At 41.6% G+C, this 22,773-nt stretch overlaps 1 protein-coding gene across 3 annotated transcripts in view; it reads left to right on the top strand.

Annotated features, from left to right (window-relative positions):
- Nucleotides 1–17,504, top strand: part of pan2 (poly(A) specific ribonuclease subunit PAN2) — an 83,969-nt gene extending 66,465 nt beyond the window's left edge. For all 3 annotated transcript variants that reach the window (XM_060820967.1, XM_060820965.1, XM_060820966.1), the window contains exons 21-26: nt 1,158–1,315; nt 4,451–4,594; nt 6,326–6,505; nt 11,945–12,038; nt 12,759–12,962; nt 16,194–17,504. In XM_060820967.1, the coding sequence (XP_060676950.1) occupies nt 1,158–1,315; nt 4,451–4,594; nt 6,326–6,505; nt 11,945–12,038; nt 12,759–12,962; nt 16,194–16,216 (803 nt within the window). In that variant the 3' untranslated portion in view covers nt 16,217–17,504. The remainder of the gene's footprint in view (nt 1–1,157; nt 1,316–4,450; nt 4,595–6,325; nt 6,506–11,944; nt 12,039–12,758; nt 12,963–16,193) is intronic.
- The last annotated feature ends 5,269 nt before the right edge of the window (nt 17,505–22,773 follow it).

Below are 22,773 nucleotides of genomic sequence, written 5' to 3' on the forward strand. Positions count from 1 at the left end.
CAATCCTAGGATAAATGCCATCCGGCCCAGGGGACGTAGCTATTTTCACACTTTCCAGAATTGCTAGCACCTCCTTGTGAACCCCAATCCCATCTAGTCTAATAGCTTGTATCTCAGTATTCTCCTCGACAACATTGTCTTTTTCCGGTGTGAATGCTGATGAAAAATATTCATTTAGCGCCTCTCCTATCTCTTATTCAACTCAAGAACTCGTTCAACTCACCACAGAATACTACCTCAAACATAGATGTGTGCCAGGCAGCTAGGATGTGCTTCATAAAGGAGAAGCAATTTTTTTTATACATCCACTCCTGGAATATAGGTGTCACTGGCTCGACCAGCATTTATTGACTGTCCTTAGTTGCCCTCAAGAAGAACTCGGTGAGTTATCTTCTCGAACAGTGCAGTCCACAGTGCTGTTTGGGGGAGAGTTTGTTGATTTCAGGGAATTCCAGTTACAAGTTGCTTAAAATGTCGGTGTCAGTTGGAGTTCTGTACCATCAGGGAAGATTTTAAATGCAGCAGGATTTTCTTTTTTGTAAACTATTTAAAGTGGTCTGTGTGTTTTTCAATTGTTCTTTTATCGTTTTCATATTCTGACATTTTTAAATCCCTTCTTTACTAGTATTACATGTAATTAACATCACCAAAACAGTCAGTCCGATGGGTCTTTGCTGGTAACCTTGAAAATACAGCTGATAGTTTTTTTTTCCCCTGAGAAAAGAATCAAATGTGTTTCTTATTTGTGTCCAATTGTCTTTGTATTTCTCTAAAAATGTTTTAAATTTAGATGCACCAGTAAAAATTTCAATTTTTGTCAATGTAACAAATATCTATTAAGTGTGTCTCAAGCACGTAAGCCGGCAGTAATGTCTTTTGAATAGTGTGCACAGTTTGCCATTCTGGTTTTGATGTAGCAAATATGAGGCACCCATTTTGTAAATGGTCAAAATGCCAGAGCCAAAATCTGGCTGAATTTTGTAACCCTGTTTTCAATTTAGGAAAATTTTCCTCATACAGGTGAGTTAAATTTGCAATATTTTCTCATCCCTAGTTAGTAACTGAAGTAGCTAATTATGTTTTGTGTTTTATATTTTGATATTTTAATGTCTTATTTCATTAGTAACCACAGAATGATTTTTTTTTTAACCTTTCAGTAAAAAATCCAATTGAAGCAAGTGTTTTGCTGGCAGAGGCATCTCTCGCTAGAAAGCAGCGAAAATGTCATGCAACTTTCATTCCATTAATGCTGAATGAAATGCCCCAGCCTAGTGATTTAGTGGGCTTGGATGCAGAGTTTGTCACATTGAATCAGGTATGGGTGTTAACTTGGAAAATATGGTTAGCTTAACATACCATCATGAGGAAAGTGTCTTTATTTTAGGTGCAATTAATAATTTTTTTTATATGGTACTCCAATTTGACCTAGAACTTACTCGCAACAAAGATTTTTATTGGCCACTTATCCCAGATTGGGAAGGTAAAATGGTGTGAGCAATGATTTTTTTTTTCATCAACTATTAGTGGCACTGATCTATGATTGGTGAGTGGCAGAAACATATGACTAAATAATATGGTCCTTGTGGAAATGTTGCACAGCTATAGAGATACCTTTTTTGCAGTTATGCTTATGGTTTGAGCACAGTACATGAACTTTTCTCCATATCTAGCCCATGCTATACTTAATGTATCCCTGCTTGATAGTATCGGATCACAAATATTCTATTTCTGAGCAGTGAGTGTGACCCATATGCTTTTTGTGTATGATCTCCCTTTTGAGACCAAAATACACTAGGAAGTTTAACTTTGGCTGTGGAGAAACTTCTAGAAACAGTTATTCAGGACAGAATTAGTAATCATGTGGAAAAAAGGTGGCTTGATTTGGAAGAGTCAGCATTGATTTCTAGAAGGAAAATTGTGTTTGGCTAACTTGCTAGAATGTTTTGAAGAGGTAATAGAAAGGGTTGATGATAGTAACAGTGTTACAGCGCAGAACAGGCCCTTCGGCCCTCGATGTTGCGCCAACCTGTGAACTATTCTCAGTTCGTCCCCCTACACTATCCCAAAATCATCCATGTGCTTATCTAAGGATTGTTTAAATCTCCCCAATGTGGCTGAGTTGACTACATTAGCAGGTAGGGCATTCCACTCCCTTACCATTCTCTGCATAAAGAACCTGCCTCTGACATCTGTCTTAAATCTATCACCCCTCAATTTGTAGTTATGCCCCCTCATACAAGCTGACGTCATCATCCTAGGAAAAAGTGTTTCACTGTCTACCCTATCTAATCCTCTGATCATCTTGTATGTCTCTATCAAATCACCCCTTAGCCGCTGCCTTTCCAATGAGAATAGCCCCAAGTCTCTCAGCCTTTCCTCATAAGACCTTCCCTCCAGACCAGGCAACATCCTGGTAAACCTCCTCTGCACCTTTTCCAATGCTTCCACATCCTTCCTGTAATGGGACGACCAGAACTGTACACAATATTCCAAAGGTGGCAGCACCAATGTTTTGTGTAGTTGCAGCATGATATTGAGGTTTCGGAACTCAATCCCTCTACCAATGAAATCTAACAGACCATATGCCTTCTTTAACAGTACTATCCACCTGGGTGGCAACTTTCGGAGGTCTATGCACATGGACTCCAAGATCCCTCTGCACATTCACACTACCAAGAGTCTTTCCATTGACCCAGTACTCTGCCTTCCTGTTATTCTTCCCAAAGTGCATCACCTCACATTTAGCTGCATTGAACTCCATTTGCCATCTCTCAGCCCAATTCTGCAGTTTATCCAAGTCCCCCTGCAACCTGTAACATTCTTCCAAACTGTCCACTACTCCACCGACTTTAGTATCGTAAAACGCCTTTAAGAAGGCATTTGATGCAATGCCATGCAACAAACTTGAGAGAAATTATAGCTCATGGTACAAAAGGGACGGTAGCTATGAGAATACAAAATTAGCTGGGTGATAGGAACTGAAACTCTAGTCAGTGAATATTTTTCAGGTTTGTAGTGGAGTTCCCCAGGGATTGAGACCCCTGCTTTTCAGTGATATGTATTAATGATCTGGATCTTGATATGCAGGAGACAATTTCAAATTTTGTAGATGACATTAAATTTGGAAGAATTGTAAACTGCGAGAACAGTGTGGAACTCCAAAAGGACTTTGGTAGAGTGGATGTCTGGCTCCTGCTTGAGGCTCAGTACAGCTGCTCCTATGTTTTGTGCTCATGAATTGAATGTGTATGCCTTGCTTCTGTTGACCATGTTCAAAGATGGAACTGTTGGTGAATGTAACTCCAGGGCTGATACTGGGAGGAGGGCAACCTGACATACTGGAGACTGAGTTGGAGGACTGAGATTTTACATGGTTCCACAATGCAAATACTTATAACTACATGAGGTGTATCTTTCAAATAAAAGCGAAGCACTGTGGATGCTGGAGATTTTAAATAAAAGTCAAATTGGACTCAAAAGTTATAACATTGTTATCTCTCCACAAATGCTGGCAAACCTGCTGAGTTTCTCTTGCACTTTGATTTTATTTGAGGCATTTCTTTGTTGTATCAACAGTTCAAAATGAAATTTCCCTCTATTTAAAATATCCTTTGTCTGTGATTAATCATTGAAATATGTTGATTTTAGCTGGTTTGTTGCACTAAAAGTTTTAAAGTGAAATTTTAGCCAGTGACTTCCTGTGATTCTGTTATGTGCATTCTTTCTTTTTAAAATTTGCAGTCTCTATGGGCATCATACTAATGAGTTTCATTGTTTTCTAGTGGATATTCCCCAATGAAGCGAAATACATTTTGTTTTAGAAGCAGTTTTTTAATTAATCAGGTATTAAGATTACTACTGGAGTGGAGTTTGCACGTTCTCCCCGTGTCTGCGTGGGTTTCCTCCGGGTGCTCCGGTTTCCTCCCACAGTCCAAAGATGTGCGGGTCAGGTGAATTGGCCAAGCTAAATTGCCCGTAGTGTTAGGTAAGGGGTAAATGTAGGAGTATGGGTGGGTTGCGCTTCGGCGGGTCGGTGTGGACTTGTTGGGCCGTAATCTAATCTAATCTAATCTACTATCAAACAAACTAGTGCAGTTTGTGTATAATTGGGAATACAGTTGGTTCTGCTATAATAAGTGTTTCGTCAGCGTGAATTGGATTCAACGTGATTGAAGAATTTAGATTGTTATTTGTAGAATGTGAACTTTCCTTACCTGTATTGGCTATAGCGCTGTTCTGGACCCATTAGTTTAAATGGCACGGCTATTGCGCGATTTTCTTATAACACGAGGTCACACGAGAACAGAACTGTCGTGTCAAATCAGAACAAACTGTATGACATTTTTCAAAGAAAATTCTAAATCAAATACCTGTACTCCACTTAAGGTTAGTTTAGTGAAACTTGTCATTTTGTCAATTTGTGATGTTTTATGTAACTTGATACTCGTAGGAAGAAGCAGAGCTGCGTAGCGATGGAACAAAATCCACGATCAAGCCCAGCCAAATGTCAGTTGCCAGAATCACATGTGTGCGAGGTCAGGGACCGAATGAAGGTGTTCCGTTCATTGACGATTACATTTCCACGCAGGAGCAGGTAATGAGATGAACAGAGGTTTTGCTGATCTTGCTGTCTAATTTGGGTGACCACTATTTTGAAGCTGATGTCTAAAAGCATGAAATAACTTAATAGAATACTCAAAGCAACTTCTTGTCAAACACTGTATTCTCAGTTTTTAATCCACTAAGTTTGTTTTAATTTATTTTGGCCAAGTTGAGAGGCACCAAATCAGATCCACAGGCAGGGATTGCTATATCTGCATATGTAATGGGTTTGGGGTATTTGTATTCGTAGGGTTGTGTAAGTTGGGTGGGTATGACTCCTAGGAAACTGCTACCTGCAGCAGAGCCATCTGAATTCTCTGATTTAAATGGATACTTCTGGAGGACTCCAGGTGCTGGGGAATTGTCAGTTGGCATTTTCAGTTTCCTGGAGCTATTATGTTGGGGATTCTGCAGTTCTACGCTGCACAGACAATTGTGTGGCCATCAGAAAATTTGGGTCATAGTTTCTTTGCATGAGTCAAGTGTGTGGTACTGGTAAAGCCCAGCAGGTCAGGCAGCATCCGAGGAGCAGGAGAATCGACTTTTCGGGCATAAGCCCTTCATCAGGAATGAACCAATTATATTCTGTCCTTGGTCCCTCAAGGACATCCTCTCTCTCCAGGACTGCAAAGTTTCCTTTATCAATACTGCTACCCCTCCTCACTTTTTTCCTTTCCTATTTTACCCTTTTCCAACTTTCTTGAATACCTTGTGTCCAGGAATGTTTAGTACCAGATTTTGTCCTTTCTTGAGACAGGTCTTTGTGTTTGCCACAACAACATATTTTCACTGGGTTATGTGCTTCTAACTCCTCTTCATTATATTCTGTGGGTTTAAATGCATGTACAGAAATCCTAATTTACATCTTATCACATTCCCTCTTATTCTGACCCCATTTACTTTTCTTTATGCACATTATTTTCCTCGCTATCATGACCTCCTTGGTTCTCATAACGCTGCCAAGTTTGTTCAAACCCTTCCCAATAGTACTGACAAACTGCCCCAAAAGGATAAAGTGAGGACTGCAGATGCTGGAGATCAGAGTTGTGTGTGTTGCTGGAAAAGCACAGCAGGTCAGGCAGCATCCGAGGAACAGGAGAATTGACGTTTTGCACACAAGCCCTTCATCAGGAATCCTCATCGGGAAATGTCGATTTTCCTGCCCCTCAGATGCTGCCTGACCTGCTGTGCTTTTCCAGCACCACACTTTGGAGTCTGCACCAAAAGGATGTTGGTCCCAACTCTGTTCCAGTGCAACCCATCAAATGTGTATAGGTCATTTCTCTCCCAGAACTGATCTCAATCTTCTAGGAGTATAAAAGTCCTCAATTCTGTACTTCAGTGTCCAGTCTCACATTTGTCTGTTCCAACATTCCATTTCTAGATTCAATAGTAGCACCAGAAGTGATCCAAAAATTGCTATCTGTATCATCCTGCTGGGTAGTTTCTTTCCTTGTTCCCTAATACATGCTGCAGGACTCATCCCTTTTCCTTCCAAATACGGGTATGGTCCGTGGCCTCTGACTGGTCCCTTCTCTCCCTCCGCCTGCTTTGTAGTCACTCAATTATATCCTTGACTTTGGCACCAGGAAGGCAACATACCATCTTGGATTCACCTCTGTAGTTGCAAAATGCATGTATATTTCTCTAACTATGAAATGACACTATCTGAAAATTATCTTGTATACTTACTCCACAAGTGTGGTTTTTTTTCTTAAATTAGGTTGTGGACTACTTGACTCAGTATTCTGGAATCAAGCCTGGAGACCTTGATGCCAAAATTTCATCCAAGCACCTAACCACCTTGAAGTCAACGTACCTGAAACTGAGATTCCTTATTGATATTGGAGTAAAGTTTGTGGGACATGGACTGCAGAAGGACTTCAGAGTCATAAATCTTATGGTTGGTTTGAAAAGTTCTCCGTTCTTAAACAGAATACTTTAGGATAAACCAACTGTAATGCCATCCTGTACTTGTGGACAGCTGGTCTGCCAGCACCAAAAAGAAAAAAAATATGAAAAGGTATAAAAATGAAGTGTTCACTTAATATCCCCAAAAGCAAACAACAGATTAAGGCGATGTATTCAGCAGCAATTGTTTCCTTCAAATGGAGACCACCCTTTGTGACCCCTTAAATCTTTATAAAAAAGATTTGCAAATACTGGCAGAGTGCAAATTGGTGATTTTTAGGGGGAACCCATCTGACGTCCGTTCCAAATGTGGAAGTAAATTGGGTTTCAGTAGGAGTTGAAATGGGTTTGATGAAAGTATTCAATAGAATTTATGTACTCATAGAAACTGGAGGAAGCCATTTAGCCCTTCCAGCCTATTCTGCCATTCAGTGAGACCATGGTTGATCTGTAACTTAATTTCATATACCCACCTTTCCTCCATCATCCCTTTGGCTAACAGAAATCTGTTAATCTCAGATTCAAAGTTAACAACTGACCTAGCACCACTTGTTATTTGTGGAAATTAATTTCAAACTACCACCAATTTTTGTGTATTTTACTTCACTGAAAGTTTTAACTTTTTTAAGATTTGTGTTCTCTAGTCCTTGACTCCCCAACCAGCAGAAATAGTTCCACTCTATCTGTTCTTCTTAATATCTTGATAACTTTGATCAAATTAGCCCTTACCCTTAGGAGAAGGAGATCAGTTTTCTCAGTTGGCTAAATACCTGGATTGTAGTGTAGAATGTGCCAGTGGCACAGTTTCAGTCCTCAGTTCTGGTAGTTCATGGTTACTTGTCTGTTTACTTTGTCCCATGCTTGTTGGAGAATGGTGCCCTTCAAACTATGTATAGGGTGCTGACTATGGCTATTTTCCATTTCTAGTTAGGTAACATTCTCATAAATCTGTGCTCAGAACTGCTCACTATTCCATGTGTAGTCTAATCAGGGTCAGTTCACTAATTAACATCACTCTTTGTTTTTAACAAGCTGTTTATTGCCCATTCTAAGTTGCCTTGAGGGTTTTGAGAGTCAACCACTTGTATAGTCACATGCAGGCACATTGGATAGGCAAGGCAAGTTCCCTTCCATAAAGGATATTGGTGAACCAGTTATAATCGTAACAGCTTCCAGGGTTGACTGGTGTTCCTGCACAAATTGCCAGAATTATTAAATGTAGTTCCACAACTTGTTAGAGTGGGATTTTAAATCATGGCTGAGTACTAAGTCCAATACCAAAAATATCATGTGAAAATAACTGCAAGGTGGAGTTTCCTCAGCTGGATTTATTGGCTGTTTTTGTTTTTTCTGAGACACCACTGAGAACCTTTCTTTTTCTTAATGGCAGAAGGGTTATTTTCTCTCCTCCATGTCTCTTTAGAAGGTGTTAGAATGAAATTCTGGTTGCTGACCTGATACAAGTTGTAACTTTTCATACGTTTTAATGGAATTGAATGATTTATTGTCACATGTATTTAACAAGCAAATAGTGAAAGGTATAAGAAGCATCAGCCATAAGTGTTGACAATAGAATAGATTAGAAGGCAAATTTGAATTTGAATTTGAAGCTGATCTTGACTGACACTTCCTGCAGGGATTGTTGAATAGAGATTGGAGTAGGAATCCTCACCTACTCCAGTTCAAGAGTGCTGATAAATGCAGTGTCCTTATCACAATCCCAGGAGCACTTGACTACCACATTTCAATTTAACAAATGAGTCGCATGTTTTAAAGTGGTGAAAATATGTTGAAATCAGTTTTCCAAGTGAACATTGCTAATAGAGTCATAGAGGTGTACAGCACGGAAACAGATCATTCTGTCCAACCCGTCCATGCCGACCAGATATCCCAACCCAATCTGGTCCCACCTGCCAGCACCCGGCCCATATCCCTGCAAACCCTTCCTATTCTTATACCCATCCAAATGCCTCTTAAATGTTGCAATTGTAACAGTCTCCACCACTTCCTCTGGCAGCTCATTTCATACACGTTTTCTGTGTGAAAGCGTTGCCCCTTAGGACTCTCTCATATCTTTTCCCCCTCACCCTAAACCCACTCCTTCTAGTTCTGGACTCCCTGACCCCAGGGAAAAGACTTTGCCTATTTACCCTATCCATGCCCCTCATAATTTTGTAAACTTCTATAAGGTCACCCCTCAGCCTCCGACGCTCCAGGGAAAACAACCCTAGCCTATTCAGTCTCTCCCTACAGCTCAAATCCTCCAACCCTGGCACCATCCTTGTAAATCTTTTCTGAACACTTTCAAGTTTTACAAGATCCTTCCGATAGGAAGGAGACCAGAATTGCACGCAATATTCCAACAGCTGCAACATGACCTCCCAACTACTGTACTCACTGCTCTGACCAATAAAGGAAAGCATACCAAACGCCGCCTTCACTATCTTATCTACTTGCGACTCCACTTTCAAGGAGCTATGAACCTGCACTCCAAGATCTTTGTTCAGCAACACACCCTAGGACCTTACCATTAAGTGTATAAGTCCTACTAAGATTTGCTTTTCCAAAATGCAGCACCTCACATTTATCTGAATTAAACTCCATCTGCCACTTCTCAGCCCATTGGCCCATCTGGTCAAGATCCTGTTGTAATCTGAGGTAACCCTCTTCACTGTTCACTACACCTCCAATTTTGGTGTCATTTGCAAACTTACTTAATATACCTCTTATGCTCGCATCCAAATCAGTTATGTAAATGACAAAAAGTAGAGGATGCATCACTGATTCTTGTGGCACTCCACTGGTCACAGTCCGCCAGTCTGAAAAACAACCCTCCACCACCACCCTCTGTCTTCTACCTTTGAGCCAGTTCTGTATCCAAATGGCTAGTTCTCCCTGTATTCCCTGAGATCTAACCTTGCTAATCAGTCTCCCATGGGGAACCTTGTCAAACGCCTTACTGAAGTCCATATAAGTCCATGAAGATGTGAATCCACTGTCTAATCCTGCATAACTGAAAGAATCTGGTACAAATAGATTCACTGTGCTAAGTCAACAACACTTTTTTAATTTCTTTGGTGGAGAGGCTATGTACCATTGTAGAAATACAATGGTGTTCTGATTGGGTAAAACAGATTTTCTAAATACCATAGCTTCATAAAATCATGAATAGTATGTTTGTCTTTACTTAGAGTCATAGAGATGTACAGCATGGAAACAGACCCTTCGGTCCAATTCGTCCATGTCGACCAGATATCCCAACCCAATCTAGTCTAATGTGGGAGGTTCCCTATTGGCTGCGGCTATTTGAAAATAAATCGTAAAAACTTCATTCTGTGGAATATGGCAGGAAGCTATCATACTCCCTGTGATAGATCTGCTGTCTGTGATGTCAGTTCAGTGTGATACAAGCTGACTGTGGTGCATCTTGTAGAGATTAGCAGCCAAATTTGTATTAGAATTGCAATAGCCATAATGTTGAAAAACACTGGTGTAAGCAAAGATTGAAGATACATAATTAGTGTGAATTTCTGGCCTTGAGGGAAGACTGTGTTTAATAGTTTTCCATAATGAGTTTGTACATGAGCCACCAGATCTATTGTGTGATTTCAGATTTGAGAAAAGCAAGTTTCAGTAATAATTCACCAGATCACTTTTTTTTTATATAGATATTTTTATTGGGAATTTAACATTTTGACAAATTTACAAAAATAAGCAGAATTTTCAAGCACAAACATTAATATAAAAATAGATCTTAAATATATAATCATCAAAATTCAACTAATCCACAATCATCCAGAGTGTATAGTTGAGTCGCTTACATCCTTCAAATAAGAGAAAATGTTCTCTAATACCCTCATAACAGTATGATAAAAAGGAAGCTATTTCCAAACAATAAGAACAAAAAAAAATTAAACATGTTTGAATGGAGATCCTCCCCCTTGTTCTCGGGGGCCTTACTTCCTTTCCAAAGGTCCACCATATCCTCTCCCAAACAGTGTCCCACCCTCGACCCGGGCGCTCCTTAATAGGATTTAGATATAATACCGAGCTAGAGTTAACAGCGAGGGCCCCACCCCCACCCCTCCCCACCCATACCTGAGTATATCTGATAGCATCAATGCCACGTACAAACACACATAACTATAAAATTACAACTCCAACAGATTACAGTTAAGTATAATAACATAGCAAGGAAGACAACCCCGCTCCCAGAGGCAAAAGTAAAGTAGAATAAAGTATCCACTTCTCCCCACGGAGTGTGGGAGAGGCAAGCCAACATAAATTGTCTCTTACGATTTATTTAACCGAGTCTTAAAGTTTCTTGGCCTCTTCCGATGATCTAAAATTATACTCGGATCCTTCGTGGGTAAAGCATAACGTCGCTGGGTAGCGTAAGGTGTATTGAATATCTAAGTCCCTTAAACATTTCTTCACCTCATCAAACGCCTTCCTCCTTCGTGCCAAAGCCGGGGAGAAGTCCTGAAATAACATAATCTTGGATCCTTCATGAATCATAGCTTTAGGATCCTTTCCAAGCTTTCTGGAGGCATCCAGGAGTATCTGCCTCTCCCTATAACTCTGCAGCCGGAACAGGACCGGGCGTGGGCGCTGGTTTGGGCCAGATCCGCGTACTGCGACCCGGTAGGCCCACTCCACCCTTACCCGGTCAGTTTCAGCCCCCAGGTTTAAAAGCTGGGGCAGCCATCGCTCCAGAAATGCTGCTAACTGTCCTTTCCCTTCTTGTTCTTGAAGGCCTAGCAACCGAATATTCTTTCTCCGATTTCTGTTGTCAATATCATCCATGTAGATTTCAAAGGCCCTGACTCTCTGCTCCAGAGCTCGCACCTGTTCTGCAGCTGTTCGAGCTGCAGCCTCGGAGGTCGTGGCCTTTAGTTCCGCCCCCTCCACTTGGCCCTGTAATTCTCCAATAGTTTGATTCTGTTTCTGCAGCTTTTCTTCGAATGCATTCCATCTCTGTCGGGATTCTGCGATGAAATTGACGAGTGTCGATTCCAATCTAGCAATCATCTCTATAAGGCCTGTTTTTACATCAGCTGCAGCAGGAGGAGAGGAGGGTGGGGGAGGGGTCTTTGTTTTCTGAGAGCTGCGGGGTCCCTTTGATTTACTCATTATCCACTCAGTATTAGACTATTTAAATATAATATTCAGCAGCTAATTAAGATTAAAGAAATTTTTTGGGTGGTTTGGCAAGTGTGGTGGGGGCAGGAAACCCACTTTTTTCCCAGGTTTTGGGAAGGGCTCTGTAGACTCAGACTTGCTGAGTCGCCGCCATCTTGGATCTCCCACCAGATCACTTTAGTGTGGCGCAAACATAAATGTTCCTCCAGCTCAAAGAAATGTTCAATGAGTTGCTTTTATAAGTTTCAGTTTTAGACTAATCTACTTTTCTCCTCATTTCTATCTTCAGATACCGAAGGAGCAAGTGATAGACACTGTGTATTTGTTTCACATGCCTCGGAAGAGGATGATTTCATTGCGCTTTCTTGCATGGTATTTTCTAGGTTTGTATTGGTTTCAGTTTAAGATTTTTAGCTTTTGTTAATAGCAGTTGATGTGTGTAATTCCAAATGTCTTTGTAAGGTATTATGATTTTTGTGTGTGTGCTGATCTCCGTGTTGGTCGGTTCTCTGAGCTGGTTGACTTTCTTGCAAACGTTTTGTTTCCCTCCCCTCCTGGGTGACATCCTCCGCGCTGTGTCATCTCTGGATGAAGCACTGTCATTGTGATCTGCCCTGAATTTATATGGTTCCGTCTGTTGTGGCAGGTGGTTCTACTTCTGGTTTTGTACTCTAGTGCTCTGTAGATGGGGTCTATTTCAGCGTGTTTGTTTATGGAACCAGTGGATGAATACCAGGCCTCCTGTGTAAGTGAAATGTATAAAATACCATGCAGCATCTGCGAGAAACATTGCATCGGACAAACAGTCAGGAAACTCGTCACCAGAATACATGAGCATCAGCTTGCAACAAAACAACATGACCAGTCCTCCCTCATATCAATATACACTGGCAATATTGGGATAGAAAATATTTCGGGAACTGATACCAAGCCGTAAGAAAGTTCTGCTAAACCTTTGTAAATCTCTGATCAGAGCTTAGCTCGGGCATCGCATCCAATTCTGGGCACTACACTTTGTACACTATGTCAATAGCCTGGAGACGCTGTAGAGAATTTACTTAAACCTGATAAAACTGACTTTTCCTGTTTCACTTCTTCGACAGAACTCAAAATTCAGGGCGAAACGCATGACAGTATCGAAGATGCTCGCACGGCGCTACAGCTCTATCGCAAGTACTTGAAATTGACCAAGCATGGTATAGATGTTGATGAATTCCGAAAAATACTTAAAGGTCTCTATGAGAAAGGCAGAAAGATGGACTGGAAAGTACCAGAACCAGAAGGAGAGGTGCAGAATAGTCCAAAAAGTAAAGTACCATTTTTATTTCTTTGAGTGACAACATTTAATTGCTTACAGCTAAAATTTAACAATAACCTTTAACCAGAAATTAGTGCGTTGTACCAAACTTGAGCCTTGAAAAATCAAATTAAGAAGGGTTAGGTATGGGACATCCTCTCTGACATAGATCAATGAAATGAGTGTCTGTTAGGTATTGCAATCCTGCATTAGCTGAGTTTGGTAGTTGAATCCAGTTCATGTTTGACTTGGGCACACAGCATAAAATCATCCATAATTCAGCAAAATATGGCAATCTCACTGAGTCCACAAGAAGGATGATGAGAGAACTGGAAAAATGTCATGCTGGTCTAGTCAAGGGTGTTTTTGTGGTTAAGGGACTTATATTCTTTGTCTAATAATACTATAACCGATCCAGAGCCTTAGCTTTACCTCTGTTCCTGCAGTGGCAGGGGAAAGTGTTGGCAGGGGAGGGTGGGTTGTTGGGGGGCAAGGACCTGACGAGGTAGTCTGCAAAATCTGCACCCACACCTCCATCCAAGGCCCCAAAGGAGCCTTCCACCCCCATCAAAATTTCACGTGCACTTCCAAGCGTCATTTACAGTATCCATTGCTCCCAATGCAGTCTCCTCTACATTGGGAAAACAGGCCGCCTACTCACGGGACATCTCGGGGACACCCCCACCAACCAACCCCACCGCCCCGTGGCCAAACACTTCAACTCCCCCTCCCACTCTGCCAAGGACATGCAGGTCCTGAGCCTCCTCCATCGCCACTCCCTTACCGTCTGACGCCTGGAGGAAGAATGCCTCATCTTCTGCCTCAAGACCCTCCAACCCCAGGGCATTGATGTGGACTTCACCAGTTTCCTCATTTCACCTTACCCCAGTTCTAACCTTCCAGCTCAGCACCGTCCTTATGACCTGTCCCATCTGTCCATCTTCCCACCTATCTGCACCACCCTCTCCTCCAACCTTCACCTTTTACTGCCACCTCCACCCACCTGTTGCATTCTCAGCTACCCCCAGCCCCACGCCCCTTGCATTTATCCCTCCACCCCTGAAACTCCCAGCTTCATTCCTGATGAAGGGCTTTTGCCTAAAACGCCAATTTTCATGCTGCCTGACCTGCTGTGCTTTTCTAGCACCACACTCTTGACTCTAATCTCCAGCATCTGCACTTTTGCCTAATTGAATTGACCTGCAAAGAATAAGTTTACTTGCTGATGCATTCCTGGGATCATGTTTTCTATTGAGATGAATCCAACCATCTGGTGCTGCTTCTCTGAGCTAAGTTCAACAAGATGAAGAATAAAATCACATGGCGCAGAAGGAGACTGATTATTCAGTCTTTGGAGCTATCCAATTACTTCCAGTCTTGGGTTCATTCCCCATAGCTCTGTAATTCTTTTTCCTTCGAGTATATATCCTGCAGTACTCTTCAAAATGTAAATTTGGGGTCGGGGGTGCTACAGTACTTCAGTATTGATATTTTGGCTTCTTAACTCTCACCTTTAAAATGTAATTCTGTGTTGCTCAGTTTCGAGGTTGGACAATATGATGATTGAGATATTTATTTTGTTAAAAGTCACACAGCACCAGATTATAGTCCAACAGGTTTAATTGGAAGCACTAGCTTTCGGAGCGCTGCTCCTTCATCAGGTGGAAAGAGCAGCGCTCTGAAAGCTAGTGCTTCCAATTAAACCTGTTGGACTATAACCTGGTTTTGTGTGATTTTTAACTTTGTCCACCCCAGTCCAACACCGGCATCTCCAAATCATGAAATATTTATTGCCCTAGTAGTAATTTATACTGTCACTTAATCCACTTGGAGTAATTTTTTTTTGGAATATTTTTCATAAATGGTGATATTTGCATTTGGTGGTTGAGGCTGTTTCCAGGCATAGTGTTACAGCGTGAACAACAGCCAGCTTTACAGATATAATAGTTTTGTTCAATTGGTTGTTCTCGTGCTTGAGCCACAAGTTAATGGGTCCAAGCCCTGATGCAGAACTTCAGCTCACCCAGTATCCTAGGCAACTTTTTACTAATGTTGTCGTTTCTGAGACCTGTGATGCGCAAATCATCTGCTGTATTTGCCTTCAGAACAGTGACTACTGTAAAAGAAAGCTGTTGGCTGTGGAGTGCTTTAGGACTTATTGAGGATTTTTAAAAAACGCTATTCAAATGCAAGTTTTTGTTCTTTGGTTAAGCATCTTTTGTTTTCAAAGCTTAAAACTACTTTAGTTTTTAAAATAGTCATGTTTCTATTTCTGAAGTATCCTCATGCCAGCACTGTATGTAGCTGAGAAGACTGGCTGCGAAGCATACACTAACATTGCTGTGTAGCGAACCAGGGAGATTGGAATCAGGCTATTTGGCCCATTGAGTCCATACTGGCCCTTTGAAGAGCATTCTACACAGACCATACCCCTATTCTATCCTTGTAATCCTGCACTTCCCATGGCTACTTGACTTAGCCTGCATATTTTTGGACAATAGTAGGAATGCTAAGAGTGACTGCCTGATTTCCTGTAGGAAAGGAGCTGGCCTGCTCTCCCAGCTTCAGAGATGTAACATGATTAAATCTGGAATGCTACTTACAATAAATCAGTGGTTAATATACGTCTGGATCTGGCTTTGACTCCACCTGTGACTAATGGAATGAAAATCTCCATTGCAATAGCTGCAGTCTCAACTTGCATTCTTTGTAGGCGCATACCCACAGGATAGAACTTAGCCATAGCTGGTACTAAATTATCAGTTGTACACAGAAGCACCAATAGCTGGTGCATCTGTTGTCATCATAATGGATCTTAAGGGAAGCTGTGTCCTTGATTAGGTTCAGTCGAATCTGCTGTAAACTGGGCTATTGGTCAGTTTATCTTTTATTAAACATTTGTCTGTCTTTTACTGGACAAGGCTTGGTATGAGGTTTAGCACAGAGCCATCTGTCTGTTGGGTCTGTAGTCATGACATCACTACACTATTTATGTATTTGGCATTAACCCTTTACACTAGAGTTTGGGCACTAGAAATGTCACAGATGTGCAATTTTGCGCAAAGTAGAGATAGCTCTGTTCTACATCTGATCGTGCTGAATCTGCATGTAAAATCTGGAGCAATCCTCCAGTACCCAGTATATCTTTTACCCTGATAAGCGCAAATCATTGGAATCTGCTTTACATGCTTCTCTTCGCCCATGATGAGTTGATGGGGCTTTTCTTTTTGTCTTAAATTAGGCACCCAGTTTTCTCACCTCTGATGGGTTTATGTTGTGAAGACATATGAATGAACTATCTAACCTAATGAGGAGCGAATCCTGCAGCATTTGAGGGGGAAAAAACGTTTGTATTTCTAACAGATTCTGGAAGAAGCTATTTTCTAAATGGAGACTGCATGGAGAATGTTTGACGTGTCAGAGTATTAAATTATATCATCAACAAATATTGTTCTGACTGGCCAAGAAATGGGGAGAAAAATCGGATTGTATGGAAAAGTAACAGTAACAAGTCACTGTTTCCATTTGACTAAAAATGTGTTTTGATACAAAAATAGTAAATACTAGAAATATTTGGCAAGTCAGACAGTGTTTCTGGAAAGAAAACAACATTAATGTCTCAAATTAATTACCTTTGCTGCGACTGCACTCTCCAATACTGAGGACCAGCGTTCTGCCAAGGCTTCCAAATCTCTAGAGGTTTCCCTGCAAACGTTCCATATTTTTATTTGCTATTTTTCACACTTTCTTTTTCTATTTAGTTTCTTTTTTTCTCTTCCTTGCCTTTAAAAACTAATGCCCTCCTTGAACTGTGCTCCAAGGTCAGGATGACATTGAAGGCAGGACGATCCAAATAGCCCTGACATGGCTGGCAGACTTCAAGATTTTAGCAGCTCTGCAATTGAGTGGAAATCCATAAAACACTTGATTGTTTCAGGAAGAAAATCCATAGGGTTCATAAGCATTTTGATGGGAATATTGTCATACATTGCCATCAGGTTGCACGTGCAGCTATTATTCAGTGAAATCATTGGTTTGCAAGAAATTGTAGCCTTCCCTGCTGTAGAGATTGTGTTTTTAGTACTGTCATGTTGACCTAAGGTGCTCCACATTGATTTTAATGTTCAACAAAATATTTTAGGTTATTTTATGAAACAGTATATGGGAATGATGCCATGGCAGCATTGTCACCATGGTAACAGTCCACACTATTTCAAGAATGTTTTTACAGTGCTTCTCCCCCACCCAAACCCCACCTTCTGGCCAAGAGGATCTTCCGCTGCTACATTGCTGAGGTTCCTGAAATTCCATGCCTTTTGGAAATTCTAACTTCGCATTTTTGAGCTTACATACGATTTTCAAAATAGCTAGCAATTTGTACATATGGTGTGAGATACTGTCAATATTCTGCATTAATTAACTGCATTGGAAGGAACAGCATTTTGCCCTTCCTACCATATGATTGGAAGCTCTTTTAAAAAGTTCTGTTAAAATACCTCTGGTCTACCTTTTGTTCTCTTAAGATAAGAATAAAAGCTTTATTTTTAATTAAGTTTGTTGTGTGGTTTTTATCATTTCTTTGCTCATTTCAATCTTTACTAATGATTATCGTGCTGTAAATAAAAATATTTACGCTGTCTGAGTTAAGGCTGCTCTTGCGTGCAAAAGTCAAATGTATCAGTTTGTTAGTCGGTCATCTTAGCACAATTCATGTTATCTGTTGAAGATAAACAACTGCATTATTCAAAGAGTAAATGCTGAAAAACAAATGTGCATATTAGCTGCTCTGAATCTTAAATCAGGATTTTTATCATAAATGCAAAACTATTTTTGACATCAGCAAAAGGAAACTATTTGACAAAATGATGGAATTATCTGTAAATTTAATACTAAAATTATTCAATTAAAAATGAGTACTGTATATATGTATGGAAATTGATGTAAACAAAAATATTTTTAAGCAAGCATGCTCCTTCATCTAAGAGTTCTTGCATCAACACCATCTTTGGAAGCCAAAAGGTACAAAAAATAACCAGTAAAATGTAAAAATATTGTTAATGAAGGCAACCCATGTTTCTACAACTTACGTGACTGGGAAGGTGCTAAGTACAAGCCAGCCATATCTGTAGAAAGGAAACAAAGAAAAACTTTTGCCCAGATCTTCCTCTATCCAGATCGTCACAGACCAGATGTACAATCCAGTGTCCTGATGTGCTCACCTCTGTGGGATTTGTCTGGGAAGTTTGAACTTAGAATGGGCAGATCCCCTGCTCCTTGGGAACCTTCAAAAATGTCTCCAACCCTGTAGGTTTGAGTCAACGACTTTGGATAATTCCAATGCACATATCTAGGTAGTTACAGAAATAGGAAATATTACACCGTTCCAGTCCAACTCCTCGATAACTAGATAACTGACTTCCCAATTGCTCAAACTGATGACCTTCAATTTGACTCAACTACCCTGCTGACCTGACCTGACTAGCACTGACCACCGACCAGCTGCCCCCAACCCAAGTATTCAGTTACCCACCCTATTTTGCTCATTCAACTTACCACCCTGCCCATTCGCCCTCATTTATCCACTCATCCATTCACTGCCATTCACACTGAACATTTAAACTTACAGCACTAGCTGCCATTATGTAAGAAGGGGATTTAGCTTGTCTTTTTCTTCAGCCCATCCAAAACAAAACAGTTTTGCTGTGATGGAACTTTTCACAAGTCTGTATGCTCTGCATTTCTGAAGAAGATTGGATCAGAAATGACATGAAGTGATTGCAGCTTCACGGAAGATCTGAGCAAACCTTGGAAAATGTGTAATTTTATGGTATAATTTTGGATAGGTCTGAAATCAGGTGGTCATGGCATCATTTTATAATGAGAAATACTGTATGGAGAAAACTAGCCTATAATGTGGGAGAGATGAATTGTGTTTACTGTTTTAAAATTGAGTTGATTCCAGAGTTCGTTTATGTCATACCGTAAATTAAATCAAAGTGAGCTCTGGTGCCATTTAGTCTGCATTGAAGATTATGGAAATGAGGATTTTTTTTTTGAGCAAGTTAATTTCTCTGTGTTATCAAATTCATTTTGAGTGTTGTGTTTGGGATATGCTAATGAATTAGATGCTACTGCACCTTTGTGACAGAGGTTATTGTTTATGTGACTTGCTTGAAATTAAACATTTTTTTGCTTTATTCTTTCTTTTCTCCCTGAAAACATGGCCATCAATTTTCCTCATTAATTTTATGGGACAGGGCAATTGCAGGCCACTGATGATGCAATAGTACAGTATCTCAGTTGAGAGTGTATTGCTGGAAGAGCACACCAGGTCAGGCAACATCCGAGGAGCAGGAAAATCGATATTTCGGGCCGGAGCCCTTCATCAGGAATGAGGCTGGGAGCCTGGGGTGGGGGGTGGGCTGGGAAGAAGGTAGCTGATTGAACTCCCCTCCCATTTATCTCTCCGCTCCCGAGGCTCCCAGCCTAATTCCTGACGAAGGGCTCCGGCCCGAAACATTGATTTTTTTTTTTCCCTGCTCCTCGGATGCTGCCTGACCTGTTGTGCCTTTCCAGTAACACACACTCAACTCTGATCTGCAGACCTCACTGTCTCCTAGTACAGTATCTCACCTGAGTGGCCATTCTTCATGTGAGAATGTAGGCAGCAAATGTCAAGCTATTCTGTGTTTCTTTAAGAATTAATTTTTATGTGGGTGACATTGGCATTGTGGAAGTGATGATCTCTTGGTATTAATCCAGAAACTCAGCTAATGTTTTGGGGACCCAGTTTGAATCCCACCACTGCAGCTGGTGGAATTTGAATTACCTCGACACACAGAAAGGCAATAACAGAAGCAGCCCCAGCGACCCATAAGACCATAAGACATAGGAGTGGAAGTAAGGCCATTCGGCCCATCGAGTCCATTCCGCCATTCAATCATGGCTGACGGGCATTTCAACTCCACTTACCCGCGTTCTCCCCGTAGCCCTTAATTCCTCGAGACAACAAGAATCTATCAATCTCTGCCTTGAAGACATTTAGCGTCCCGGCCTCCATTGCACTCCGCAGCAATGAATTCCACAGACCCACCACACTCTGGCTGAAGAAATGTCTCCGCATTTCTGTTCTGAATTGACCCCCTCTAATTTTAAGGCTGTGTCCACGGGTCCTAGTCTCCTCGCCTAACGGAAAAAATTTCCTAGCGTCCACCCTTTCCAAGCCATGTATTATCTTGTAAGTTTTTATTAAGTCTCCCCTTAATCTTCTAAACACCGATGAAAACAATCCCAGGATCCTCAGCCGTTCCCCACAAAGTTCTGCTTAGAAACATCTGGGGCCTCGTGCCAAAATTGGGAGAGCTGTCTCACAGACCAGTCAAGCAACAGCTTGACATTGTCTGTAACCCAGACACCACCATTACCATTCCTGGATATGTCCTGTTTCACTGGCAGGACAGACCCAGCAGAGGTAGCTGCACAGCGGTATTCAGCCAGGAGGGAGTTGCCCTGGGAGTCTTCAACAGTGACTCTGGACCTCCATGAAGTCTTGTGGCTTCAGGTTAAACATTGGCAAGGAAACCTCCTGTTGATTACCATGTACCATCCTCCCTCAGCTGATGAATTGGTATTCCTCTGTTTTGAACAACACTTGAAGGAAGCACTGAGGAGGGCAAGGGGACACACTGTCCTCTGGGTGGGAGACTTTGGTGTCCGCCACCAAGAGTGGCTCGGCAGCAGTACTACTGATTGAGTTGGTCGAGTCCTAAATGGACATAGCTGCTAGACTGGGTTTGCAGCAGATGATGAGGGAACCAACAAGAGGGAAAAACATACCTGACCTCATCCTTACCAATATGCTGGCTGCAGATGTGCCTGCCCATGATAGTATCAATAAGTGTGACCACCACATAATCTTTGTGGAGACGAAATCCCATCTTCACATTGAAAACAGCCTTCATCATGTTGTGTGGCACGAGCACTGTGCTAAATAGGACAGACTTTGCACATATCTAGCAACTCTAGACTGGGTATTCATGAGGTGCTGTGGGCCATCGACAGTAGCAGAATTGTATTTCAGCACAATTTGCAACCTCATGGCCTAGCATATTCCCCCATTCAACCATTATCATCAAATTAGGGGATCAACTTTAGCTCAATGGAATGCAGGTGAGCATGTGAGGAGCAGCACTAGGCTTACCTGAAAGTAAGGTGCCAACCAAGTGAAGCTACCAAACAGGACTATTTCCATGCCAAACAGCAGAAGCAGCAAGTGATAGAGTTAAATGATCCCACAATCAACCGATCAGATCTAAGCTCTGCAGTTCTGCCACATTAATTGTCCACCAACATTAAAGACTCAAACAGCTCACTGGAGGAGGAGGCTCCACAAATATCCCCATCCTCAATGATGGAGAAGCCCAGCACATCAGTGCAAAAGATAGGACCGAAGCTTTCACAGCAATCTTCAGTCAGAAGTGCTGAGTGGATGATCCATCTTGGCCTCCTCTGGTGGTTCCCAGCATTTTAGATACCAGTTTTCAGCCAATTCGATCACTCCATGTGATATTAAGAAACGGTTGGAGACATTGAATATTGCAAAGGCTATAGGCCCTGACAACATGCTGGCAATAATACCGAAGAGTTGTGTTTCAGAATTTGCCACTCCCCTAACCAAACTGTTCTAAGACAGTTACCACACTAGCATCTACCCAATAATTTACAAAATATACCAGGTCCATTTTCTACATAAAAAGGACAAATTCAACTCAGACAATTACTGCCCCATCAATCTACTGTCAATCATCAGTAAAGTGATTGAAGGTGTCATCAACAGTACTGTCATCCAGCATCTGCTCAGCAATAATTTGCTCAGTGATGCTAGTTTGAAATCAGTGGCTATCGGAGGGCTAACTCTGCTGGTTGAATTCATTCATACCTGACACATAGAAAGATGTTTGTAATTGTTGAAGGTCAATCATCTCTGCTCCAGACATCTCTGCAGGAATTCCTCAGGGTAGTGTCATAGGCCCAACCATCTTCAGCTGCTTCATCAATGACCTTCCCTCCATCATAAGGTCAGAGGTGGGGGTGTTCGCTAATGAATGCACAATGTTCAGCACCATTTGTGACTCTTCAGACATTGAAGCAGTTCCTATCCAAATGCAACAAGATCTGGACAATATCCAGGCTTGGGCTGACAAGTGGCAAGTGACATTCGTGCCACACAAATGCCGGGCTATGACCATCACCAATATGAGTCTATCTAAACCTCTGCCCCTTGACATTCAGTGGTGTTACCATCACTGAATCCCCCACAGTTGTTGCCACATAAACACTGGCTACAAAAGCAGGTCAGAGGCTCTGAATATTACGATGAGTAACTCCTCCTGACTCCCTAAAGCCTAGCCATCATCTATAAGGCAGGGGTGTGATGGAATACTCCCAGCTTGCCTGGGTGAGTGCAGCTCCCACAACACTGAAGAATCTTGACACCATTCAGCACAAAGTAGCCTGTTTGATTGGCACCACATCCACAAGCATTCACTCCACCACTAACGTTCAGTCGCATCAGTGTGTACTATCTAAAAGATGCACTGTAGAAATTCACCAAAGATGCTCAAACAGCACCTTCCAAGCTTATGACCACTTCCATCTAGAAGGACAAGGACAGCAGATACCTGGAAACACCATCACCTTTAAGTTCGCCTCCAAGCCACTCACTATCCTGATTTGGAAATATATTGCCATTCCTTCACTGTCGCTGGGTCAAAATCCTGGAATTCCCTCCCTAATGGCATTTTGGTTCAACCCACAGCAGG

This window comes from Hemiscyllium ocellatum, chromosome X, assembly GCF_020745735.1.
Source record: "Hemiscyllium ocellatum isolate sHemOce1 chromosome X, sHemOce1.pat.X.cur, whole genome shotgun sequence".
Classification (NCBI taxonomy): domain Eukaryota; kingdom Metazoa; phylum Chordata; class Chondrichthyes; order Orectolobiformes; family Hemiscylliidae; genus Hemiscyllium; species Hemiscyllium ocellatum.